Source organism: Boleophthalmus pectinirostris, unplaced genomic scaffold (genome assembly GCF_026225935.1).
Source record: "Boleophthalmus pectinirostris isolate CB_2022bp ecotype Guang Dong unplaced genomic scaffold, ASM2622593v1 HiC_scaffold_255, whole genome shotgun sequence".
In the NCBI taxonomy this organism is placed as follows: Eukaryota; Metazoa; Chordata; class Actinopteri; order Gobiiformes; family Gobiidae; genus Boleophthalmus; species Boleophthalmus pectinirostris.
The window spans coordinates 2,904-25,000 of record NW_026571243.1 but is presented as its reverse complement, the minus strand read 5'-3'; the positions used below and the strand labels follow the sequence as shown (position 1 = coordinate 25,000).

At 38.3% G+C, this 22,097-nt stretch overlaps 3 protein-coding genes and 1 non-coding gene across 4 annotated transcripts; 1 reads left to right on the top strand and 3 right to left on the bottom strand.

The window, feature by feature from the left end:
* Positions 1–71: 71 nt before the first annotated feature.
* Positions 72–2,184, bottom strand: sec11a (SEC11 homolog A, signal peptidase complex subunit). Its single transcript, XM_055159727.1, has 4 exons — positions 2,000–2,184; positions 1,646–1,755; positions 644–793; positions 72–513 (listed from the first exon to the last, which is right to left on the bottom strand). The coding sequence occupies exons 1-4, from the start codon at positions 2,048–2,050 to the stop codon at positions 390–392; spliced, it is 435 nt and encodes a 144-aa protein (XP_055015702.1). The 5' UTR covers positions 2,051–2,184; the 3' UTR covers positions 72–389.
* Positions 2,185–6,584: 4,400 nt separating this feature from the next.
* LOC110175372 (alpha-protein kinase 3) lies at positions 6,585–13,958 on the bottom strand. The gene is made up of 13 exons (XM_020941539.2): positions 13,831–13,958; positions 12,812–12,933; positions 12,563–12,680; positions 11,403–12,468; positions 9,244–10,948; positions 8,996–9,143; positions 8,798–8,925; positions 8,691–8,726; positions 8,342–8,616; positions 7,999–8,087; positions 7,706–7,923; positions 7,374–7,422; positions 6,585–7,276 (listed from the first exon to the last, which is right to left on the bottom strand). Exons 1-13 carry the CDS (start codon positions 13,956–13,958, stop codon positions 6,964–6,966), a joined length of 4,395 nt encoding a protein of 1,464 aa, XP_020797198.2. The 3' UTR covers positions 6,585–6,963.
* A 2,362-nt stretch (positions 13,959–16,320) lies between these two features.
* On the bottom strand, positions 16,321–19,566 carry cry5 (cryptochrome circadian regulator 5). The gene is made up of 11 exons (XM_055159729.1): positions 19,445–19,566; positions 18,960–19,181; positions 18,664–18,858; positions 18,473–18,591; positions 18,245–18,399; positions 18,024–18,164; positions 17,777–17,944; positions 17,559–17,699; positions 17,326–17,477; positions 16,740–16,960; positions 16,321–16,655 (listed from the first exon to the last, which is right to left on the bottom strand). Exons 2-11 carry the CDS (start codon positions 19,169–19,171, stop codon positions 16,597–16,599), a joined length of 1,563 nt encoding a protein of 520 aa, XP_055015704.1. The 5' UTR covers positions 19,172–19,181; positions 19,445–19,566; the 3' UTR covers positions 16,321–16,596.
* A 282-nt stretch (positions 19,567–19,848) lies between these two features.
* trnah-gug (transfer RNA histidin (anticodon GUG)) lies at positions 19,849–19,920 on the top strand. Its single transcript has one exon. It is a non-coding gene; the product is annotated as a tRNA-His (tRNA).
* The last annotated feature ends 2,177 nt before the right edge of the window (positions 19,921–22,097 follow it).

Below are 22,097 nucleotides of genomic sequence, written 5' to 3'. Positions count from 1 at the left end.
AAACAAAAAATGCACAATGCTTATGCCAAAAGATATGTTTCTCTTCGCTACATTCCTCTTGCACACAGCATAGGCTCTAGAGCCTCCAGTCCAGTCTTCTTTTTACTTCTTCAAGCTCTTAACTATTGTGTCTCCTTCAGGTTTAGGTAGTTATTATTCAAGACCTCAAATAAGCAAACTCAACTTTGTCAAGATATTCTCTTAGTTCATTCCTACCAGCCTTGCACTTTACCTCTTGTAACACATTCAAAGGATGATGGTCAATAGCCTCATATCCTCAGAAGATGCCCAAGAACCATAAACCCTCTACATTCTATTTAATACTCTATTGTACACCGTTCTCTGAGGTCTTAGCTAGTACATTTCATATCAAGTACCTGCACAAGGACTTACCCCCTGGCTCGCCCAACCACATCTTTTTTCTCCAACCAGTGTTGGCCCTGCTTATACAACCCTCTGTCATCAACAGCATTGTTGTCTCCTTTAGTCAAAAACTTAATGTCTCCGTTTTCCCTATAAAACACAATAATATTCATCAAGATCATAATTAATCATCATTATGGATCATCACCATTCAGCATCAAAAAGCCTTAAACAAGTAATCACTGCACAAGTACAAAATCAAAACAGAAAGATGTCATACTTTTCATGGATCTTCAGTACCCTATGTACAATTGGAATCTCTCTCCCCTCTATCCTGAACACGACAATTTCTCCAACTCTGATGGGGTCCTCTACACGGTTCGTCAAGAAAAGTAGGTCTCCTCTGTGGAAAGCAGGTTCCATACTACCACTGTAATCAAATAAAATATATTGGTTTTAATATGTAAAATGCAGGCTTAAAAATTTTGGGGACATTATTCTATTAAAATTACCCTGAAACATATTCAGGAGTGTTACCATCAAATAGAACATCCATATTATACTAAATAAATAACACTGGATTGCAATTTTGGTGAGATTGCCATTCCTCTATTGGTCAGCCTGAGTGAGTAATCAGTGAATTTAACTATTCACAGTGAAGTGTGAACTCTAGGAAGCAGCAGATGACTAGTTACCCCTTGATGGTGGCACACATTATGATAAAATATGTGTATTTTTTGGGTTATCACCCAAACCTACCTTGTTTTGTATTAAACACATCTAATCTTGCACATTTGGTCTCTATTTCAGCATTAATACTTGAACTAATATGCTTCTTTACTTTGAAGCTGGCAGCCATTATTTAGATCTTAATTTATTCTGCTTCACTCTGATGTGCACCAGTAGAGAAGACTTGAAGAAGAATCTGCATGCAACTGTGGCTTTATGTATGCAGGAAGCAGGGGTGAATAACTTGAACATATTTTATACAATAGTTTAGGTTGTAAACTGAGAATTACCATCGCTAAGGTGTGCAAAACGCTTGAATAACTTAAACAGGAAATATACAAATTGTAAACCACATAAGGAAGTGGAGAGAGATAACTGCAAATTCAAGACTGCAGACACTAGGAGTTTTAAAACTATCGGATTATGTAATTGGTCTGTGAATTGATTGAAAGTGGTAAAACATTTCCAGCAATATTTATTTTGTTATTTTATGTTATTGCACCAGAAAATTATGTTCTACTTTAAAATCATTCCAACAGAGAATGGGACTTACCTGAGAACAACTACTATTGGACTTTCGCTTCCCGTGACAACCATTAAACCCTTCCAGATCATCAATGCAGAGGAAACAATCATACCAAAGTTGAGCACCTGGTAATAGAGCTGCACACAAACCCAAAAAAGTTAGCAATAAATGTTATCTAATAACCAGCTATAACGTGAAAATAATAAAACATATTGAAAAGCTACCTGTGTATAATTGTATTTACACAATATCCAAAGCTCACTATATAGAGTAAACGGAATTGTAATTGTAAATAAGAGTTAAACGGTAAGTGCGTTTGTAGCTAGTGTACATTAGCTCTGGGCTTACACAAAGAGGTTAATACACGCCATAGCAACCTACCTGCCGTTTATTCATGCGACGGACATCGTCGAGAAAATCTAAAGATAGCATTTTGAAAAAAAATACTGTGTGGAAAATGGACTTAAATCACATTAAAATTATTCAATGAAATGACCATATGGATGCACGATCTACCAGTATTTTCTCGCATCCGTGACTTCCTGGTGCGCGGCATCGGAAGTCCCGCCCACTTTGCTCACAGGGTTGAGGTGTCAGTCCAGGATACGCGCAAGCTGCAGCTTTCCATAACTGAAACCAGAATGTGTCGTACAGTGCATATTTTATTTACACATTAGTCAGAATTTATTAAAAGTGCCATTTCTGGTGTCAGTCGACATCGTGCATCATGTAGACAGTCTAACTCTGGAAAGAAATTAAATGCAACACAATCAAAACTCAGTTGGCTTACACTACAAATTTTAGGTCTGAGCTTACAACCTTCTTATTAAACGATTAACTGCACTTTAAATATTTGTTATCTGGAAGTCCAGTGATCAAATTATTATGAGATACTCACCAATAAAAGCACAATAAACTTATTATCATAGCCCACACAGACAGCCAGGCTACAGTAAACGTAAATATTATTTTACAAACAATAGACACAGGTCTATGTGACTGAAATTTACTTTTCCACAATTTCAATTAAAACTATCAAGTCTAGGCTACACTATCTTTTTCATTACAGCCTATTGACCAGAGACCACACAAAAACATGCCTCATCGGGAGCCTAATTAGGCAAAACAGAAAACCCATTTAATTTCCTGAGGAAATGTTTGATTCATGATTTAAATGTAAACACAGAGCTCGCCCTAGCAACACAGTTATAAATCTAGGGTGAAAGAAAAAGTTTTTATTCACTTAAATGAGTCATTGCACTTGACCACGCCTTTCCATTCTCACCTTTTATTTCACCACATGTGATTTTCTTGATTGTGTATTGTGTTCCCCCACGATGCCACACACTGTTTTCTTCAAAAAAAAAGTCTGTAGTTTGTGAAATGGCAACTCATTGTGTGATTCAAACAATGTACAACAATGTTCAATTTAATCCAATGGCTTAATCAAAGCAGAATAAGTGTATAGGCCTACATTAAAGGGCCCATATTACATTTTTTTCTGATCTATGTAATAATTTCCTTATCAAAATCATACCTGGAGTTGTTTTTGTGTTTCATTTACTCATGTTCTTTTCTCTAACAGAAAGCACTCTGTTTCACCTTGTGATATTATGTGCCAATACAGAAAGTGTTCCACTGTGTTTTTAAACTCCATATACCTTCACTAGACACATTTGGATGATTTCAGACCTGGAATTTGCGATCTCTACTGGACTGAAAGTAAAAAGTAGCTGTTAATTTGAAAACTGCCATTTCATGACATCACAAGGTGAAACAGAGCATTTTGAGGTTTGGAGATGTAGACAGACTAATAATAAAGGATTACTCAAACCTGTCTGAATGAAACAAACACAACTACGGGTATGTTTTTGGAGGAGGTAACAACATTCTAGTATGGTTTAAAGCTCATAAGCTGCAATTTTGCTTAATATAGCCTCGTTTCGATCTGTACTGTTTAGAGGTTTCAAAACAGTCTGGATCTTGGGACCTGGGACCAGCTGGCGGAGGGCGGAGCTATACACGCCCCCGCGCAGTCATTGGAGGATCAGCAGCAGCATGCCAATAGCAACGCACGTGTGGCAATACTTAAATAGTGTGAACTATGTAACTGTTATTTAACAATTGTGCATATGCTCACAAGACCTGAAGAAACTTATATCCACCAGAAAACACACCCAGTCTCCGGTCCAGGGCTTTTACAGTGTCTCAAAATCAAAGAAATAGTAAATCCATATCAGTCACAATCTGCTGTGTCCTCGTAAAGTTGAAGCCAAATTGATAACATGAACCAAACTCCGCCACTCTCCTCCTCCTTGGTCCCAGTAAAAAATTCCCAAATTTGGTGTATATATCCAGAGTGGAGTGTGTAAAGATGTAGCCAAACAAGTCTGCGTAAAGTTTTCCATAATCCTCCAACTCTGTCCAGGTAACTCCATAGTAAAAGAGTAAAGTTATTTACTAAACAACGTTTAGTAAATAACTCCGTAGCAATGTCTTTTCTTATATGGAGAATACAAAAATGAAATTTAAGTGTGCCAGTCTACATGAGCATCAGCTGTGTGCTCTGGTTCATTTGCATGTGCATTTGATTTGAGTTTTATTTCAGCATCAATCAGAGCTGATGCTCCTTTAGTTTAGCACCGGTGTTTTGACAGTTGTCCAGTGGCTCGTGGCACAGGCCTACATCACACTATTGGGTGTGTCTTCCTAGACCTGGTCTTCAGTTACAATCACAACATGCAAAAATGGCAAGGATTACATATAGTCGATGGCAACCTTACACAGGTGAAAATGAACATGTGAGAAGAATCAACAGGTAAATCTAATTCTGTAATAACAAAAAGCCATCATAAGTAACTGGTGAATAAATACAGTAAGCTATTTGATATAAAAAATTCTACCTGTTTTTGTTCCATAAAACAAAAAAAGCGAATGTAAGAATATGCCATGAAAATCAAAAAAGGAACCTGTCTCAAAAAGGGATATGAAATTTTAGGATGGATTTAGGATAGGAAAAATTGAATGAAAATCCCAAACAGGCTGTATGCATAGTGCCTCACACAATAGAATTCGTGGCACTCATCTTATAAGATCCTTAGAAATTAGAAAAAAAAAGCTTGCAGTGGGCGTTTAAAAACTCTGTACTGACTGACAAGTTAACCATGGCACCATGAGCACAGCCAGCCTGCGACTTTTGGTTCACCAGAGATAAAAGTTTTTTTCAAATGTCAAATAGTCTGTGGCATTTAGGGGTGTGTGATCCTTTTCACATAATCTGCCTAAATGAACATGGCAGCCTTGCGTGCTAATGCTAATAGAGGTCAGACAGACGCACAACAATGTGATGTTATAGGCAGCCATGGGGGAGGTGCTTAACTTGCCTATTTTTCTTTTTTTAAAAGAACTTCATCCAATGTCATCTTATGACTTTTTGACAACAAAGTAGTAAAACTAGAAAGATATGGTACTAAACACTGCTATGTTGTCAAGGTAGTAAGTAAGTAAGTTCAAACTTGCTATGTAATTAACAACACAAAATTAAATTGTATTATAATTGTATATATACTACTGTTCAGGAAAGGTCCAGTTTTGACTATGTGATCTACTTCAAATGTACAGTATCTTGTTTCTACTACTTTTGTTATGGATAAGTAACTAGATGACCATACTTTTGACAACTATAGTCAAAATCTGTCTGTTTCACAGAGGTCATTGTGAAAGCAATGCAGCTGCAGCATGTTAAGAGAGAGTTTTTTTTTTTTTTTTTATAATAATAATAATAATATAACAGTTCATTAATCATTAATCAGCTCCAAATGTACAGTGAAAGACTGAGAATTCACTCATTTACTTTGATCAGGAGTATTAATGCTGGCAATATTGCCATGATTCTGTGGTTTTCATGTCATCCCATCAGAGCTAAGCACTACAGAAAGAAGAGCTGTGCCAATGCATAATTTCTCTCCATTTTTTTGTCTTAGCTCATACATGCGTCATTGTTCCATTCAGTCAAACAATATTCAAAGTACAATTTTCCTCACACATACAGTACATTTTATTGGGAATTAAGATGCTATACATTTTGTAAACTGTAATTGTTCCCATGTTGTACTGCCTTGATTGAAAATGTTTTGTTATCAAAAAATTGCCAAAAACTTGTGAGTCTTTATGCCCTCATCAAAACAATCTAAAAACCAACAGACAGTAGGTGGCAGAAGTGATTTGTTTTATGACTGCCCCCATTTCTCTCTCTCTCTCTCTCTCTCTGGCGTCATTACAGCCCATACTGTTTTAATATATAATATAATAAATATAATAACATTTAAATACTACATATTAATGACTGAACAGAGGTTGTGTTTGGAATGGACTTCAGTTGTTGAATGCACATTTCAGTTGCAAAGTTAGATTTGAGCAGAAAAGGTGGCAATGTATGAACTTAAAGCCTTCTGTTTGTTAGTGCTTTAAAGTCCAGATATTACATAAAAGATGAGTCATAATGAGGGGGAATCACAAAGAATTATCTTGATGAAATTAGCCTTTCACAATGTAAACACTGGTCGCTGGCAACACTTCATTCTGACCTCTGTAAAAAAAATGCGACAAGTGATAATGAGTATTAAGGGGTTGTTTTTGCTTTTAGGCACTGAAGATGAATGTAGTTTTACTCAGCTGTGGGCCATATTACAACCATTTACTTTTCACTAGGGTTACTTTAGAATCACCAGTACATCATTTGTTTAAGAGTAAAGTGGTTATCATATTGCAGAGGAATGGGTGAAAACACCAAGGAGCAGAAATGAATAGTCTAATGGAGTGTGAGAAGGATGATAGTTAATCTACTTCATCCCATAATATGCTAATATCTATTAGTAAAGGCACAGTGGAATTATATCAAAATATGTCTGTACTTCCAAGCTGACATGTGATGAACACAGCACCAGATAATTATTTTGAAAAGAATTTATTTAAAGGTGCTTTCAAACACATAATCATGACCCAGAGACCCACTAGAAAAGATCATATTAGCAAGTGGACAAACACCAATGTTGCTACATTTGGCTTGAGTGATATCTTGATGATGATGATCCTATGAACTTAAATCATTTGTCATCTGTAACTCTGCAACTGTACTTACTGCAGACTGTGAATCAGTTTTGTATCAGCCTAGTAACCTACATTTATAAGAGCTGATGCATAGGAATGATGCCTGACAAAGCAAAATGTAAGATGATAACTAGAATTACTTGACTAGTTAGAAATATTTCTATAGATGTTTGTTGCTACTTTCAGTTATTCTATGAACTGATACATAGAGACATCACAGTTTGAATGACTAATACTCAGCTTATTCTTGGCATGGATTCATCTGCAAGTTTTTGTTCAGAGGGAGTTCTTTGGCCATCTTGCTGGATCTTCTTAGGTATCCTGGGGCTAGCAGATGTCTTCCGTCCAGCCTGAGGGCTTGAAGAGCCAGTGCCCATTTTACGTTGAACCAATGGACTTTTGGAGCCTTTAGGTTTAGTAGGCATCAATAGTGACTCAATAACCTTTAGTGATCGTAGACCCAGCAAGCCACAGAAATAATTACACTGATGCTGGGTAACAAACTGTTCAAATACTTTTGGATTTCCCTCAAGAGGGAGACCTTGGTGCCTGTAGTAACATGCAAAAATCACAGAAATGTTAGCAAATGGATTTAAATGCAAATTGCAAAACAAATGAGTTTTGGTTTCAAAACAAGACCACTGACCCGTGAGATTTGACAGAAATTCCAACATTTGTGATCTTAAAGTCAACACCTGCAAAGAACAAAAAACAAGGTTTAGATCAGTCCAACATGCACTGAATTAGTTTTGAATACAGGGGCGACGCTACAGCTGTAATGAGATTTCTGGCACAAAATCGTAAATTGTTTTTATACTCATAACTCATAAACACAAACTCAAATATAAAGTTATAGGGCAGTGAATGAAAAATCTGTTTATAATGTAAACATGCCAAACCACACCACATTTGTTTATTTTTCCCTCTTCCTTTGTGTTAATAATGCCAATATTGTATGTCTTTCAGGCGCTATTATACCTTCTAACTTGGTGAAAAGCATGTTTCCGCTGGTCCACTGAAAGATCCAGTGCAGCAGTGCACAACACTTCTGCTCCACCTCCGATCCACTCCTCATATCTAACCTTCCTGTGTGATCCATTCCACAGTATCTGCTATACTCCCCCTTCAGATCAGTCTCCACTGTGCAGTATGGTATGCTGTTGGCTGGTCGATACATCAGGTAAACTGGGATCACTCTGTGTGGCAAAAGTGTTCATATTATTAGAAAGCATGAATATGTATGTTTTGGGAAATGTTGTTGTATTACTTACTCAAGGGAGGAGCCAAAACTTTCTATTGCTCTTGCCTCTGCAGAGAAAATCTTGCAGTATTCTCGAACAAGGTTTTGAATTTTACACACCTTTAAGCAGAAACCATACAAACAATAAGTGGCATGGTTAGCTTTCTTGTTGTTATTTACATAGAAGGTCTGGTACTCTCATAGACTATATATACTAATTGGTTTGAAAGTACACACAGGACACAAAGAACAAGCAGACACAAAGAAATCCTTTTGTATAGCATGCACTGTTAATAGCTTCATAGGTAAGCAAAAATCTTATGAGCCTAACCTACAGTAATATAGTTTTAATCACGACAGTAATAGCAGCTCACCTGTTGAACACCTTCTTGATTCTTTTCTATCAGCAGACCTTCCCCTTTACCTCCATATACAATGGGATTGCATACTTTAATAATGCACAAGTTACCAGACTCAAACACAGGCTCAAGACCATAAATGACTTTGGCCCTCCAGGTTTTATGGGAAAATCCTCCACCAAGACGACTTTCTTGCACCATTATGCGGCCAAATAATTTGTTCCCCCACACACAAGAATCAGCCACTCCTTTGTTGAATATTAGAGGCGTTAGTTCAATTTCCTCTCCAACTGTAAACATCAATTCAAAACATGTATAAATTAGAAGACACAAAATATACAGAATAAAAAATGTAGAATCTTACCACCAAGATCTTCTTGCAGAGACATTCCACTCAAAACTACAACACAGTCAAAACAAAGTTTAAATAAATAAATAAAATGAAAAAGGCAGGAGTAAAAGAATACATACCCTCAGCACTGAGCAGAAAATCTGTTGAGTCTGTCCCATATTCATTTGTAATTGTGCATCCATAAACACCAGTGTCGAGGGATGTGGCTTGGGCAAGAGCAAGATTGACTTTTGTTTCATCCCCTGCACTGGGAGATAACAATTTATATGCTACAGATATCTTTAGAGGTAACATGATTTAACATAAATATGTTGTACCTTTTTAACATTTTAGCTATTACCAGTTCATCTCTATACCATGTAACAGTAGATTCACTGAGGACATTGAAGAACTGGCACCACAGTTTCATGTTTCCTGAGTGGTCAGCAAAAGTTTCCCCCCTAATTTTTCGAATGACTTGTGGCGCTATAACAATCAGCAAAGATGATATTTTGTGATTTATGCAAATGTTCAAATATAGTGTACATAAATTTATGTGAAAACAAATCAGTTGTTTTTTTTTTACCTCTGTAGGGATCATTCTTGTTCTTGTTTGCAGGGCACTCCTCAGATTTAATATCTGGAGGCTCGGGGGTTTGTGGACTTTGGATCTCAACAGGTGACTTCTTTCTACTCAGGAGTGGGGAGCGTTTTTTCTTGGGTGATGCAGGTTCTACATTGGGCTGAAGCAGTGCTGAATGTCGACAAAGTCGTGGAGAAGTAGAAACACTTACAGGATTGAAGTCATTGTTGGCAGTAGGGGGTTCCACTTCCTCCAGTTTGGTTTTATGTGTGGGGATTTTGCGTCTGGCTCCAGATGCAAGTTCTTGTGGAGTTGCAGAAGGAATAGAATCACAATCTCTTTTCTCTAACATTGGACTAATGTCAAGAATAAGATGAGGCAAGATAACCGCCTTTTCAGTGTCTTCAGTGAGATTATTGTTCTTTTGTAAGATACCTACACTGTCCGAAGCACTTGGAACAGGAAGCTCTTGAACATTCTCCAAACTACTTGTGTTTGATTTAGGTTCGTCCATATTGCTATTATAAGTGAGTGGTGCTGCAAACATTTCTCTAACCTCTACAACCGGAACACAATCCAGCTTCAATACAGGAGGTTGTTTGGTCACTGCCTGTGTATCAGTGTCGTGCACAGATTCATCATTGGGAGGCTCCTCTTCTCTGTCCTTCAGAGGTAACCCTGTTTCAGACAGGCAGTTGGTTGCTTTGTGTTCATTTATCTCACTATATATAGTTTTTTCTGGTGTAACTGAAGAAGGGATTTCTACAGACTCAAGAGGCTGTGTACAGTTTGATAAAACTGGAGCTTCTTCCACAAAGAGTTCCTTAGTTTTGATCAACTCATTGTAAATTTGCATTAGTGTCTCCTTAATGGTTTGAGGTGGGCTCTTATCAATAAGCACGTCTTTGTTTATGTTGGTGGTGTTGCTTTCACTACCCACTCCCCTCCCAGTGGGACATTCTCTATTGTCTACTTGGGCTATTCGTGAGGAAATCGACTCCTCAAGAGCATTTATTTGTGACCTCAGGAGTTCAGCAATAGATATTATATTTGGAATGGGTGATGAACATTTTTGAAGGTCTTTTGGCTCTGACTCCAAAAACATGTCTGTTTTATTTGTAATCTGTGTATTTTCTTCTGGCTGCAACAGACTATGTCCTCTTGATGACACTTGTAGAGATTTTACTGAACCTTTACATTCTTTTTCTTCTTGTGATAGGTTCACTGCCATTTCATCAATATTTCTGGCTTTTTCAGCAGAACTCATTTTATCCTCTTCACTTTGAGCCCCACCGGTCGACGGTGATGTTAATGAATTAGTCTCCTGCCCTTTTACCTTCTCATGAAGTTGTATATCAGTCCCTTCAGTTGTTTTTATGGGCATATTAGGTTGGCTTTGCTGTACACCGGGAGGAACATTACACTTGGACTTGTTCTCAGCGGTAGTAGAGCTTTTGAGTGGTGGCTTCTGTGTGTCTGCTAAAAGGCCCACACAGATTTCACCTGATCCCCTGGAATGATCCTGTGTGTCCTGGCTCATGTTGTCCATGGCCTTGTGAAGACCAGAGTGCAAAGACAAACCACGCCTGTCCTGTTCTGTCGTCTCAGAGGGGGGCGTCTCCGCTTCCACTGTTGTGTGGAGCTTGGGCTTCAGCTCAAGGTCAACAGGTGCCTCATTCCTCTGTGTCTTTGCTTGGGCCTGTGTAGCCTTGTGGAGGAGACAGAGCACACTGTTAGGGCCTGGCTGTAAATACCTGATGCTTAATCCTAAAGTATGCTAGCATGGTTAAACAAAACAGCTTCCTCACAAACAGCAGAAAAACAGTCTATAATATTGTTTGGATTATATTTATATATTATTATGGAAGAAAAAGTTTATGTTGTTAAACTGTGCCAAAAAAACAAGCATTTTAGGATTAGTATAACAAAATTTTAATTCCATTCATAAATATAAATTAATCTTTGTTTCTTAAATAACTAGATTTTTTTTCTTAGAAAGATGCCTATCTCATCTGTCCACATATGCGTCATTTATTTCTCACCACCCAGAACAGCCAGCAAATACTTTCGGTCTAAAAATAGCAGCAAAGCATGGGTTAGTGATGAGGCCAGTGTTGGCAACACAAAGCTCTTATGAGCTCATGCGTAACAGACTGCCTCACCTCTCTCTTCTGCACTGGTGTGGGCATGCGCCCTCTTTTTTGGTCAGGTCTTGTTTCCCTTTGGGCCGGCTCTTGTCTGACCTGCTGACATGGAGGCTGAGGCAGAGCAGTCCCACTGTCACATGATGTGTCTGTGTGGGGAGTCATATCAGGGGACAAACCCTGTGCCTTCTTATCCCTGTCTATGACCTTAGGTGTTGTACTGTTATCCTGTTTTATTGTTGGCTGAGGCAGCTGGAGTTTTGAAGCTCTGGGAGGTACCATAGGAGAGGGGTTATTGGAGGGACTTCCATTCTGTACTTTTACATTTTCTTTAGGTGTTTTATGATCAACCTTTTCCTGACTTAAGCCTTGTTTGCCACCAATACTTGTTACACGTCTTTTCAAAGATTTAAAAGAAGGAAGCACAGAGGTTGAAGTAGCACTATTTTCCACATCCATCAAATGTTTTGTCTTTTTTGGAGATTTGGGTAACTCTGAACCAGCCAAAGAGGCTTTCACCTCCTTTTCATGCCCATTTGTCTCCTCAGGATCAGCTTTAGCTGGGTTAGAAATTTTCAGTTTCTTTCCAAAAAGAGTTTTGGGTTGTGCAGTAAACATCTTCTGAGCAGAGTCGGTTATGTGTATCCCTGGTGAGGGTGTGTTCTCTTTGGAGTCCTGACCATTCAATAAATGAGACTCTATGGACTCCATGGTTCTATTAGTGTCTTTGACCTCCTCCACACTGCTCTCCTGTACTTTGGCCTTGACCTCTGCAGAAGTCTCCTGCTGGTATGCCTCGCCAGTGTCCTCCTCTGTAGAGCTCGGTGCGCTGATGTAGCCCCCTACAGTGGAGCGACGTTTCCTCTGAGCTCTGTCTGGGCTGATGGTCCTCTCTGGTTCCTGGTTTTCCTTCTCCTCAGCTTCCCTGCGTTTATTCTCAGCTTTTTGCTTGAGTTTGGAAAAGTAACGTTGGTGGATCTTAAACTCATTCATCTCACCCACTTCAAGAACCCCAGAGCAGGATACAATGCCTTTAGTGTTAATGGCAGAGGCCTGGTATATTGCTGCATCCTCTTCAGTGCAGCTGGAACAAAAATATAGTAATTTTTATATGAAAATTTTTAGATAATCAAAAGCAATTTACTGGGTATGGTGATGATATTCTAACATTCACTTACTTGTATATGTGCAGGGAATGATTCTGACCATTGCGGAATATTTCATATTTTGGTAGACCACAGTATCTGTCTAACTGAATGTCGTCCTTATACCAGGTGATCTGAGGTGCAGGGTACCCTAAAGAAAACCAAACATTATAGATTTTAAGGTAAACTTGGTTATAACTTGGTTCTTGTCATACTAATTCTCATTCATGGACTGGGTGAGTTACTCTGTGTATTTCACAAGACTCTAAAACATGGCCTTACCTGTGACGACACATGTGAACTTGACATTGCAGCTCTCAGAGACAGCCCGGGATTTCAGAGTTACTTCAAAGAAAGGCTGAGTCTCTTCTGTTAACTGTGCAATGACACTGCACAGAGTGCTCCTGACATAAAAAAAAACAAAAACAAGGAGCAGACATTCAGTCATATCCTGTTCCATTAAACATAGTTCTGTTAGTGTAAGTGTAATTATTAATTAACTGTATATACTGTGTATATATATATATATATATATATATATATATATATATATATATATATATATATATATATATATATATATATATATATATATATATGTAAACACACACACACACACATATATTATATATAATTTATTCCATCCTAATAAACAGTACAAAAAGAGAAGAGTGAAGAAATGAGAAAGGATAGATGCGAGCATGCATTTAATCAGCACATTATATTAGTGCATATATGTGATGTGCACTTACTCCATGTCTAGTATAACAGCACTGGGCCACTGCACATTAAAAGGACATTGTTGCACTTCAGTGAATGTTGTCTGTACTTAGGCTAACACAACAAGACAGTAAGTTCTATAATCTCCACATGTAAATTATAAAGCCACAGTAATGCTAATCAACAAAATTTAATAAAAGAACTGTGTGGGTGTCAAATATTGTAAATATAAAATGAAGGTTTTCTTGGTGTAAGATTATAGGCAAAATACATCATACAAAAAATGAAGAAAGAATTTACAATAACTGCTGTAGGTAAATTATAGCTACTTAAATATTATTTGCTTTGCTACCACTTTATTAGTGGATTGCTCGATGTGAAGTGGGCCCCAGACTGCATTATTGACATACTGTTCTTAATCAACACTTTATTTAAACTCTGGTGGCCATGGTAACAAACAAAGAAATAAGATATGTTGGCAAATAATAGGTTTGGATAAAATTTGTTTTGTTATAGCACTAAGTACTAAGAAGTACTAAGTGGTTGTTTGTATGTTAGTGTTATTTTGTGGTTACTTGTACCTGTTCTCTGGCCTCACACTGGAGAGATAGCTGCACCCAGGGGGACGACTGCTCCCTCTCACTTCTGTCCCGTTTAGGGATCTCCCATTGCCAGACAGGGAACGGTTCATTGTCCTCCGTGAACCCATTTCCATCAAATACCAACAAAACGTCCCAAAAATACCAACAGTTTAACAAAAAGTTATGTTCCAAAGCAATACCCCTAAAAAAGATAATAATTTGTTACAGTTTAAACAATGCAATTATAACCATAAGCAATCTTTTAACTAGAGCTGTCTGTATATCTCATGCTATACCATTATGATCAGTAAAATTGACCAAATTGACTTACCATCCCAAACTTTCTTCCCTCCTTTGACAGATACCCCAGAGCACTGACTTAAGGCAATGAAATTTCCAATCAAACATGAGCATGCGTAGGCTGCTGCACTATTTATAGTTGGCCTGCAAATAGGCACAAGAGCACATCATACTTTCCAAAAGTTACCATTGGACCATTATTGTATGTCTCAACAAGGAATATTATAAAAAAAAAGGTCAGTAAAAACCGTACAGTAAAAAAGTACATAAAACATTTGAAATAATTGCAGTGTGTGTGACCAAAAACTAAACAGAAATGCTATACTATGAAACTTACATTACCATGAAAATAAATAAATAAAATGTACATAACAAATAATGACAAATAATGCTAATAATGAAAAGAGTAATTTTTAAAACACAATCTCAGCAGAAAGAAAAGTTAATATTACATGTCTTTATGGTACACATTGTCATCAGACTGACAATTATGTTGGAGCACCCCAGAGGAAAAGCAGTAGGAATAGTACCACCTTATATAGGCAGACCTCAGTGAGTGCCAACAGCCATGGACTTTTATCTGGACACAGGCCTGCATGCACACAGGCACACAACATAGGATTAATTTTATATACCGCCATAGTAAAAGCAAGATTCATAATCTACTTACATCATTGGTTTAGAGTTGTTTGTGTTATTGGCTGGCAATCTTCTTTGGAGATGGAAAACGTCAGAGTGAACCTCATTTCCTGGACAGGGATCTACAGAAAGATCAAAGCATAACAGTGTGTGGAAACACTATGGAGTCCAAGCGACTGGCTGAGCTCACTGTGTTAGACAGTAGATCCTCTAAGCCTGCAGTGTGTCAAGAAGGGGTACCCCAGAGCTATATTCAGAAGGTTTATATTGCAAATAGGGTTAGTGATATTGCATACAAAAACTGGACAAATTGGACACTTTACCCATAATTGAAATTTCTTACAAAATACAATTTATATTAAAAAGAAAACTGTATTTGCTGATGCAGAATATCTAGATGAAAAAATAAAAATAAAAATCAAAGGCGTAACCACGGGATGAGTGTTGACATGGATGAAGCAAAACCTTTTCTGGTTGCTCTTTAGTTTCACTGTGGTATTTATTGAGCAATAAATAGTGACCTTTCCGCCTCTGAATATGAACTGTTGGACACAGTTCTGTTGCTTTTTGTCAGAATAGTGGAGATAACATTTGCATTATACCTTACGCTGACAGTGAGTTAAGGTCATCCAAGTATTATCTGAGAAGATGGCTGTGTTAATAATAAACCACTTAATTAATACAGGTAAATAGTGGTTCATTTCTCTTGTTTATGGTGTGTTTACTCTAAGGTGCCATATCTAATACAGAAATAAAAGATGTCTATAATATGACCATTACCATTTATAGTTTAATGTAATACCATAGCCAAAACCGTAGTCTTTCATATGTGATTTTAAATGAAATGGCAGATTAAGCTCTATCTCAGGAAGGATATCAGATTCTAAGAGAAATACACTTTAAGTTAAAATAATAGCTGATAGAACATGCTGTTCTTACTCAGTTCAACAGCCTTTTACAAAATATGTGAAAGACTGGTGGAAATAAACAGCATTGCACTTGCAAAAAACAAGGCATAATTTCACTGAACACTAAAGCAACATCAGCTAGTACTATTTATTATCCCTTATTGCTGTGGGTAATAGATGTAAAACAGTAACTTGTGAACGAAGAACAATTTCTAGTCTGTTGAAAATAGAAAACACAATCTGTCAGATTCATGAATGAGCAGAAAGGTAAACAGCAAACATCAGTGTGATTTCTGATGCACAAAATTTCAGCCTGTGTTTGTGAGCCTTATAATGTTATGACATCATCCTCTGTATATTCACACCAGTGTCAGCTCCAAGGAAGCAGAAACAGGAGAAGAGCTAGCCCCCAAAGACAGCTGTGTGACCCGCACGGTGCACGCATGCACAAATGCAGCAATACTTGTATTACTCTCATTTCCCCAAACAAACAGAGGGTGTAAACAAATACTATGTTGTAAATCCAAATTCCACTGAATGTGTGGAAGTGATCAGAATACACAGACATAAAATAAAGTAGCTATACCAAGAGTAAAGTGCCGATGTCAACTAGTATAGCCCTATAATAACACAAACAAATGAATGCCTTAACATTATTATTATTTATTTAGTTATTTTTTAGTCATCATTAACTCGTTTACCAATGTTCGATAATGTAACAATATTTGATAATTCAACATGGACACAGTGACATCTAGTGGCTTTAGGCAACAAAAACAGTATTTATTTTAAAATACTAAGAATATAAAAAGAAGCAAGTACAAACACACTGCAAAAGGTGCAAAAGAAAATATGTGTTTAAAATGATGTAAACCTCACACATTTTAAGACCTCTTATAATACATTATGTTACTTTGTGTTATTGCTTCGCTTTTTTATTCAGCATGTCTACAACAGATGGTGCTTTGCGTTTCACACCTGTGGAAAGGAAGAAAAAAAAAAAAGAAACATTATAGAAATATTCTAACAAGATAAAAGTAGTAAAAAAAGATTTTCACAAACCTTGTTTTTTGCTGGGTGACTCAGGCTTATCTGCTGATCTTTTGGCATAGGCTAACTTCATCCTCTGAATATTCTTCTTACTTACAACTTCATGCTCTACAATAGGCTTTGGATAATCTTTGCCAATAATGCATCCTGCTGCCTGCTGGACACTGCGAGGAGCTTTCCATGGCTCGTAGATGTACTGAGGTGGAAATTTTTTCAATAAAGGCAGGTACTTTCTGCAAAATGCACATTGAACATTATGATAACTAACACTATTTACCAAATGTATATGTTTTGACTAAAACTGAAACAGGTTAATTAACTAATTGCAACTAACTGATTATTAAAATTGTCATCTTATTTAGTAAGCAAACAATTATTTATATTTACGTCAAAATTATACCATAAAAGTATAAAATGTGTGTTTTTATTGTTTGTCCATGACCTTACTATAGTTTTTTTTAAGGTAAAAATGATGAAAAATCACATAATCACAGGCATTTTGTGATATAACAACAAATTAATGGATTAGCATTATCCCCAGATTAATTGATTAGCAAAATAATTATTCTTTGCAGTAAATTTTGTCCACTAATCTTACTTGATATAATCTCCATTTTTGTCTGTTTTCTTGCCAAATGCCACGGGGGAGTAGACTCTGAAAAACTGGTGGAAGAAGGTGCTTGCTGAGAGCCACTGCCAGTTCCCAGCATTCAAAGCCCAGTCTCCATCTAACAAAAGCTCTTCAAAAACCTGTAACATATAAAGATTATCTCCATGTTTCACAGTTGCTGATTAGAGACCATTTCATTATGTAAAAACATTGTTTTGCACCTTTTGTCCTTCCTCCCAGCTGATCCAAAGGTCCCCTCGGGTGAGGAAGCAGGCAACAGCATGTCTGGCCAGGTGGTGAATCCAGCCCTCAGTCCTTAGCTGCATCATAATGGCATCAATGAATGGAAACCCAGTCCGAGCCTTTGAAAAGATAAAGTGAGAAGCTTGTTGCAATACTTTGGATTTACAGGTGCATAATATACATATAATAGTGCCACCTCTCTCCAAGCGGCCAGGAATTCCGGATTATTGTCCCAGTCCACCTGCGTACATACAGGGTTGTCTTTCATCTTGTTGAAGTTGGGGATCCCTAAACTGGCTGTGTAAAAGAACTCCCTCCAAAGCAATTGACCATGCAGAGAAACTGGAGGAGAGGAGTGCTTTTTCTGAAACAAAGTAAGAAGAAGAAAGGAAAATCAACAAGTCAAGTTATGTAGCACAGAATAATGGTGTGAATGCACTTACCCCTTGATAGACATCTGCCAACCTCCACCAGAAAGTGCGTGCAGACAAGCAGCCAAACGTGACATAGGGACTGAGGACGGTGGTGCTCGGAATTAGGGAGTTAGGAGAGGTCTGGGGTTTTTCAAAATTACACACCCATTGCTTAGTTAAAGGCAAAAAAATATACATGAGCACACAGGGTACTTAGATCACAGTTGTGCAATTTACTACTGGTGCATTACAGTTTTTTTCATGTGTTCATCTAGCCTCTTCAAAGCCTCTACTTCTCCACCTGGAAACAGCTCCTCGGGGATGGATGAGATGTCATGACCCAGCTCATCTAGTTTAGGAACTTCAAACTCCTCCTCATGGTCTTTAGAGTAGGGAGTACTCATATCTGTGACAGAGGGATACCTTGTTATGAGTTAACATAACATTTAGAAGATCTTATTCTGCAAGTGTTACCATACTTTTTACATCATCCATAGTCGGAGCAGGAATGGGTTTTTTGGGTGAACCAAGGTCGCTTACTATAGCTTGCATCCGGTTGTAGGTGAGAGGAGGCTTGCCATTGTTTGCCTCAATTATTCTGTAATGGTGATGTAAGTTAATAACTATATTAAGGGCAACAAGAAACATCTATAATCAAAAATCCCCAAACCTGTTAATGTCAAAGAGGGTGTGTGAGACTTTGTAAATGACTTCAACTCCATGTTCCTTTGCCAGCTTTGTGACAGTTTGGTCTCGGCTTAAACTGTAAGGTTCTGTGTCATACTCATAAGTCAACTTTGATACTTTCCACTTCTTAAAGAGCCCAGGGAACACATCCTCAGGTTTACCCCTGACGACAAACAGCCTAAAACAGAAACAATACAGAATCACTATTTAATAATACTAATGACAGTGACAAACACAGTTTTTTCAAATGTTAAACTAAATTGTCTGCCATTGTTGCACCTTGAGTTGAGTTTCTTGAGGCTGCAGTCCAGGTCCCTGAGTGATCCAATAAGAAATCTCCATCGGTTCAAGCCAAAAGCATTGTTGTAAAGGTAAGGGTCCAAGACAAATACAGGATACAGCTCCTTACATTCCTTCAGAGCAGCGATCAGCGCTGGATTGTCGTGCAGTCTGAGCCCCTTGCGGAACCAGTGAATACACGTGTGGGACATACTGATTTTCCTGCACGCAAACACATATTTTGTTAGCAAAACAGTGTCATAATGGGTAATGATGGTAACTGAGAGATCAACCGTTTTAAACTATATAAGAGGATTGCATATTATCTAATTAACCACAACCCCAGACACCAAAACATCTGAGCTAACAGTCTATTACGCTTTAGTAAACAACAAGATCAGTAGACAGAACTCGTGAAAAAACAGCAAGAACAACCTAGACCTTGTGCTTTTTGAGGTCATTTATGTGCATTTAAATAACGTTACCTTGAAGAATGCCTTTGTTGAGCGTGGGTCTGTTTCTTAACATCACGATTACTGCGTTTGGTAACACTCACGGCGAGTGTGTTACAAAAGCTCGGAAGCTCCACACGATACGTCTACAGCTGTTCGTCCAATCACAAGGTCGGCTTTTACAAGTGCCGCTACTATTTCTCCACCAGGGGTCGCACTTCTATTGCAAATGCAAGCAGAAAATAGTTTTGCTCTCAAGCTCAAATGTGATCAAAATTGGTTTATAAAAGGCGTCCAGGTCCTTTACACATGTTTTGGACCATACATTTTCATCAAAGTCCATTCTAAAATCAAAATGAATACTTGTACATTTTTTTCCTGTTTTCTACGAATGACCTCAACTTATCGTGGATACAGTTCGTATCTCGTCGTAGCTCGCCGTGATCGTATAGTGGTTAGTACTCTGCGTTGTGGCCGCAGCAACCCCGGTTCGAATCCGGGTCACGGCATTGTGGAACAATGTCACGGCAGACGAGTGTACTTTTTAACTTGATTAGAAAAGACCTAGCATTATTAATAAAACATATTATTGCATGTTTTATTAGGCCCGCTCATACTGAAGTATTTTGGCAAGCCTACTTTCTACTGTAGGGTGAGCAGTTTTTCAAAATAAAAGTTGTTTGGGTTGGTTGGTAATTATAAAATTGTGAAACGAATGCGTAAATTAAGGAGAATTGTTATGCACTCGGCACTCATGTGAGTCAGTATAGTCACAGTTTCTTTGTGTTTTTTGTCATTTTTAAGTAGCGTTTCTGTAATTGATTTTATGACAATTTATGCCTCTCTTTACTGTTGGCCAAAAATAGGGACACCTGGGCCCTGTCTGGGACAAATCACTGGTTTTGGACAAATCTGCTGGGACAGGGGACACAAGGCTCAAAAGTGGGATTGTCTCGGGTAAATAGGGACATCTGGTCACCCTACTGTTTAGGGTTTGCTTATCGTAAATCTTTACTGCTAATGCTAACATACGAAAGTCACAAAATGCATTAGGCTACCTGTTTACTCTAATAAATCACTGTGTATTAAGATAAATCCTGTTATTCTTCGTCAATCATTTATACAGGCAAAACTATGCGGCTACTCACCATCTTTTTGACTTCTTAACATATCACTTAACGCCAAGTAGCTGGCTGCGCGCCTTATTAGATGGGGGCAATTTGACGATGCTTTCACGTTTATCGTAAAGTATAATGCCTAGGCCTACAATACCATTAAAAATAAATCCACCGAAATCTGACCAAATTATACCATGAATGAAGATTATGTTGTCTTGTATCTGTGACAATTGTAGCATTAGGCTATTTGGGGTCCAGTAAGCAAGTATGTCGTGGAATTTGTACAAGCTCTATCTGAAAAGTGGCCAATAACAGGTTTTTCCCCCAGCATTATCCTACAGCCTTTGAATGCAGCACCTTGGCCATTCAGCTATCTGCCTGCCCAGCATCCAGAGCGGCATTGACACGGGCAGAGGAGCGCGAAGGTGTGGTGAGGGGCAGACACTCCAACTGGACCACCACGGACCAGCGACAGTAAGATCCTCTCCTCCATTTAAACTGAAACCGTGTGTTATCTATTACGAGCGGGTGCATCAAATGGAGACGAAGCACCGCAACAGTCCAGTATCGCCACCGCTGCCCCTGGCCAGGTGTTGGATCACAGACGAGGGACATCGCTAAGGTGCGAGGGGAGAAAAACAAGACAACTGCTCGTTTGGTGTCATCTCTTGAGCATATGAGCGAGAAGATGCTGAGCCGCCTCATGAGCAGTAGCATTAGGAGCCTGGACCGTGAATATAACTGTACTGTGAGGCTGCTGGACGACTCGGAGTACACCTGCACGATACAGGTCAGTGGGAGCTCTGTGCCCTGAATGTCAGATGACCAGGTCTGTATGGTGTACTGGACGTGTCCGTGATGGGGTGACTTGTAAAGTAGCGTAATTATCATTCCAGCCACTTGTGTTGCATTTGGAGACGTGTCTGCTCATAGGATATGGTCAGATTTTGTCCTCTGTCATCCTCCAGACAGCGTTTTCGTCATGCAGAGAAACGAGATCCCATGACTGCATGAGGTTGTGTTGCGTAGCAAAATCAGGACGAGTAGCCTACCAAGGTGCAGGTGCTGCCTCTTCCCTACAGAAATCTATTGAGCTGGAAGAATTATGAAACAAAAAGTGCTCTGATTTTAAAGCATTACAGTGGCAGGTTGCATCCACCTAATCAGTGAATAATTTGCAATGAGGTCATAAGATACTTTCTATGGACTATCACTTAACAAAGATGATATACACACCATCACATAGCATATAGTAGTATAAGCCATTGTATTTTTGAATAGCATTGGTAAGATACATGACAAACAGGTTTTTTTTGTTAGAATGAGAAGACACTGTGCTTGCTGTTGTAAAGGTGTTTGTTGACCTGTCCTTGTCTTTTGTTCTTCACTCGGGTTTATTCATTGGCCTCTATTGCAGTGACAGTGCTGATTTATATTCCAATGAGACTCACTGACTCACTTAGTCCACTGCAGACTTGTTAGAGACATTTGTCCATCTTCAGCACCTTCAAAATCAATGGTGTTATTGACATGAATTAAGACAAGTCAGGGCCAGAGTCAGTAAACAC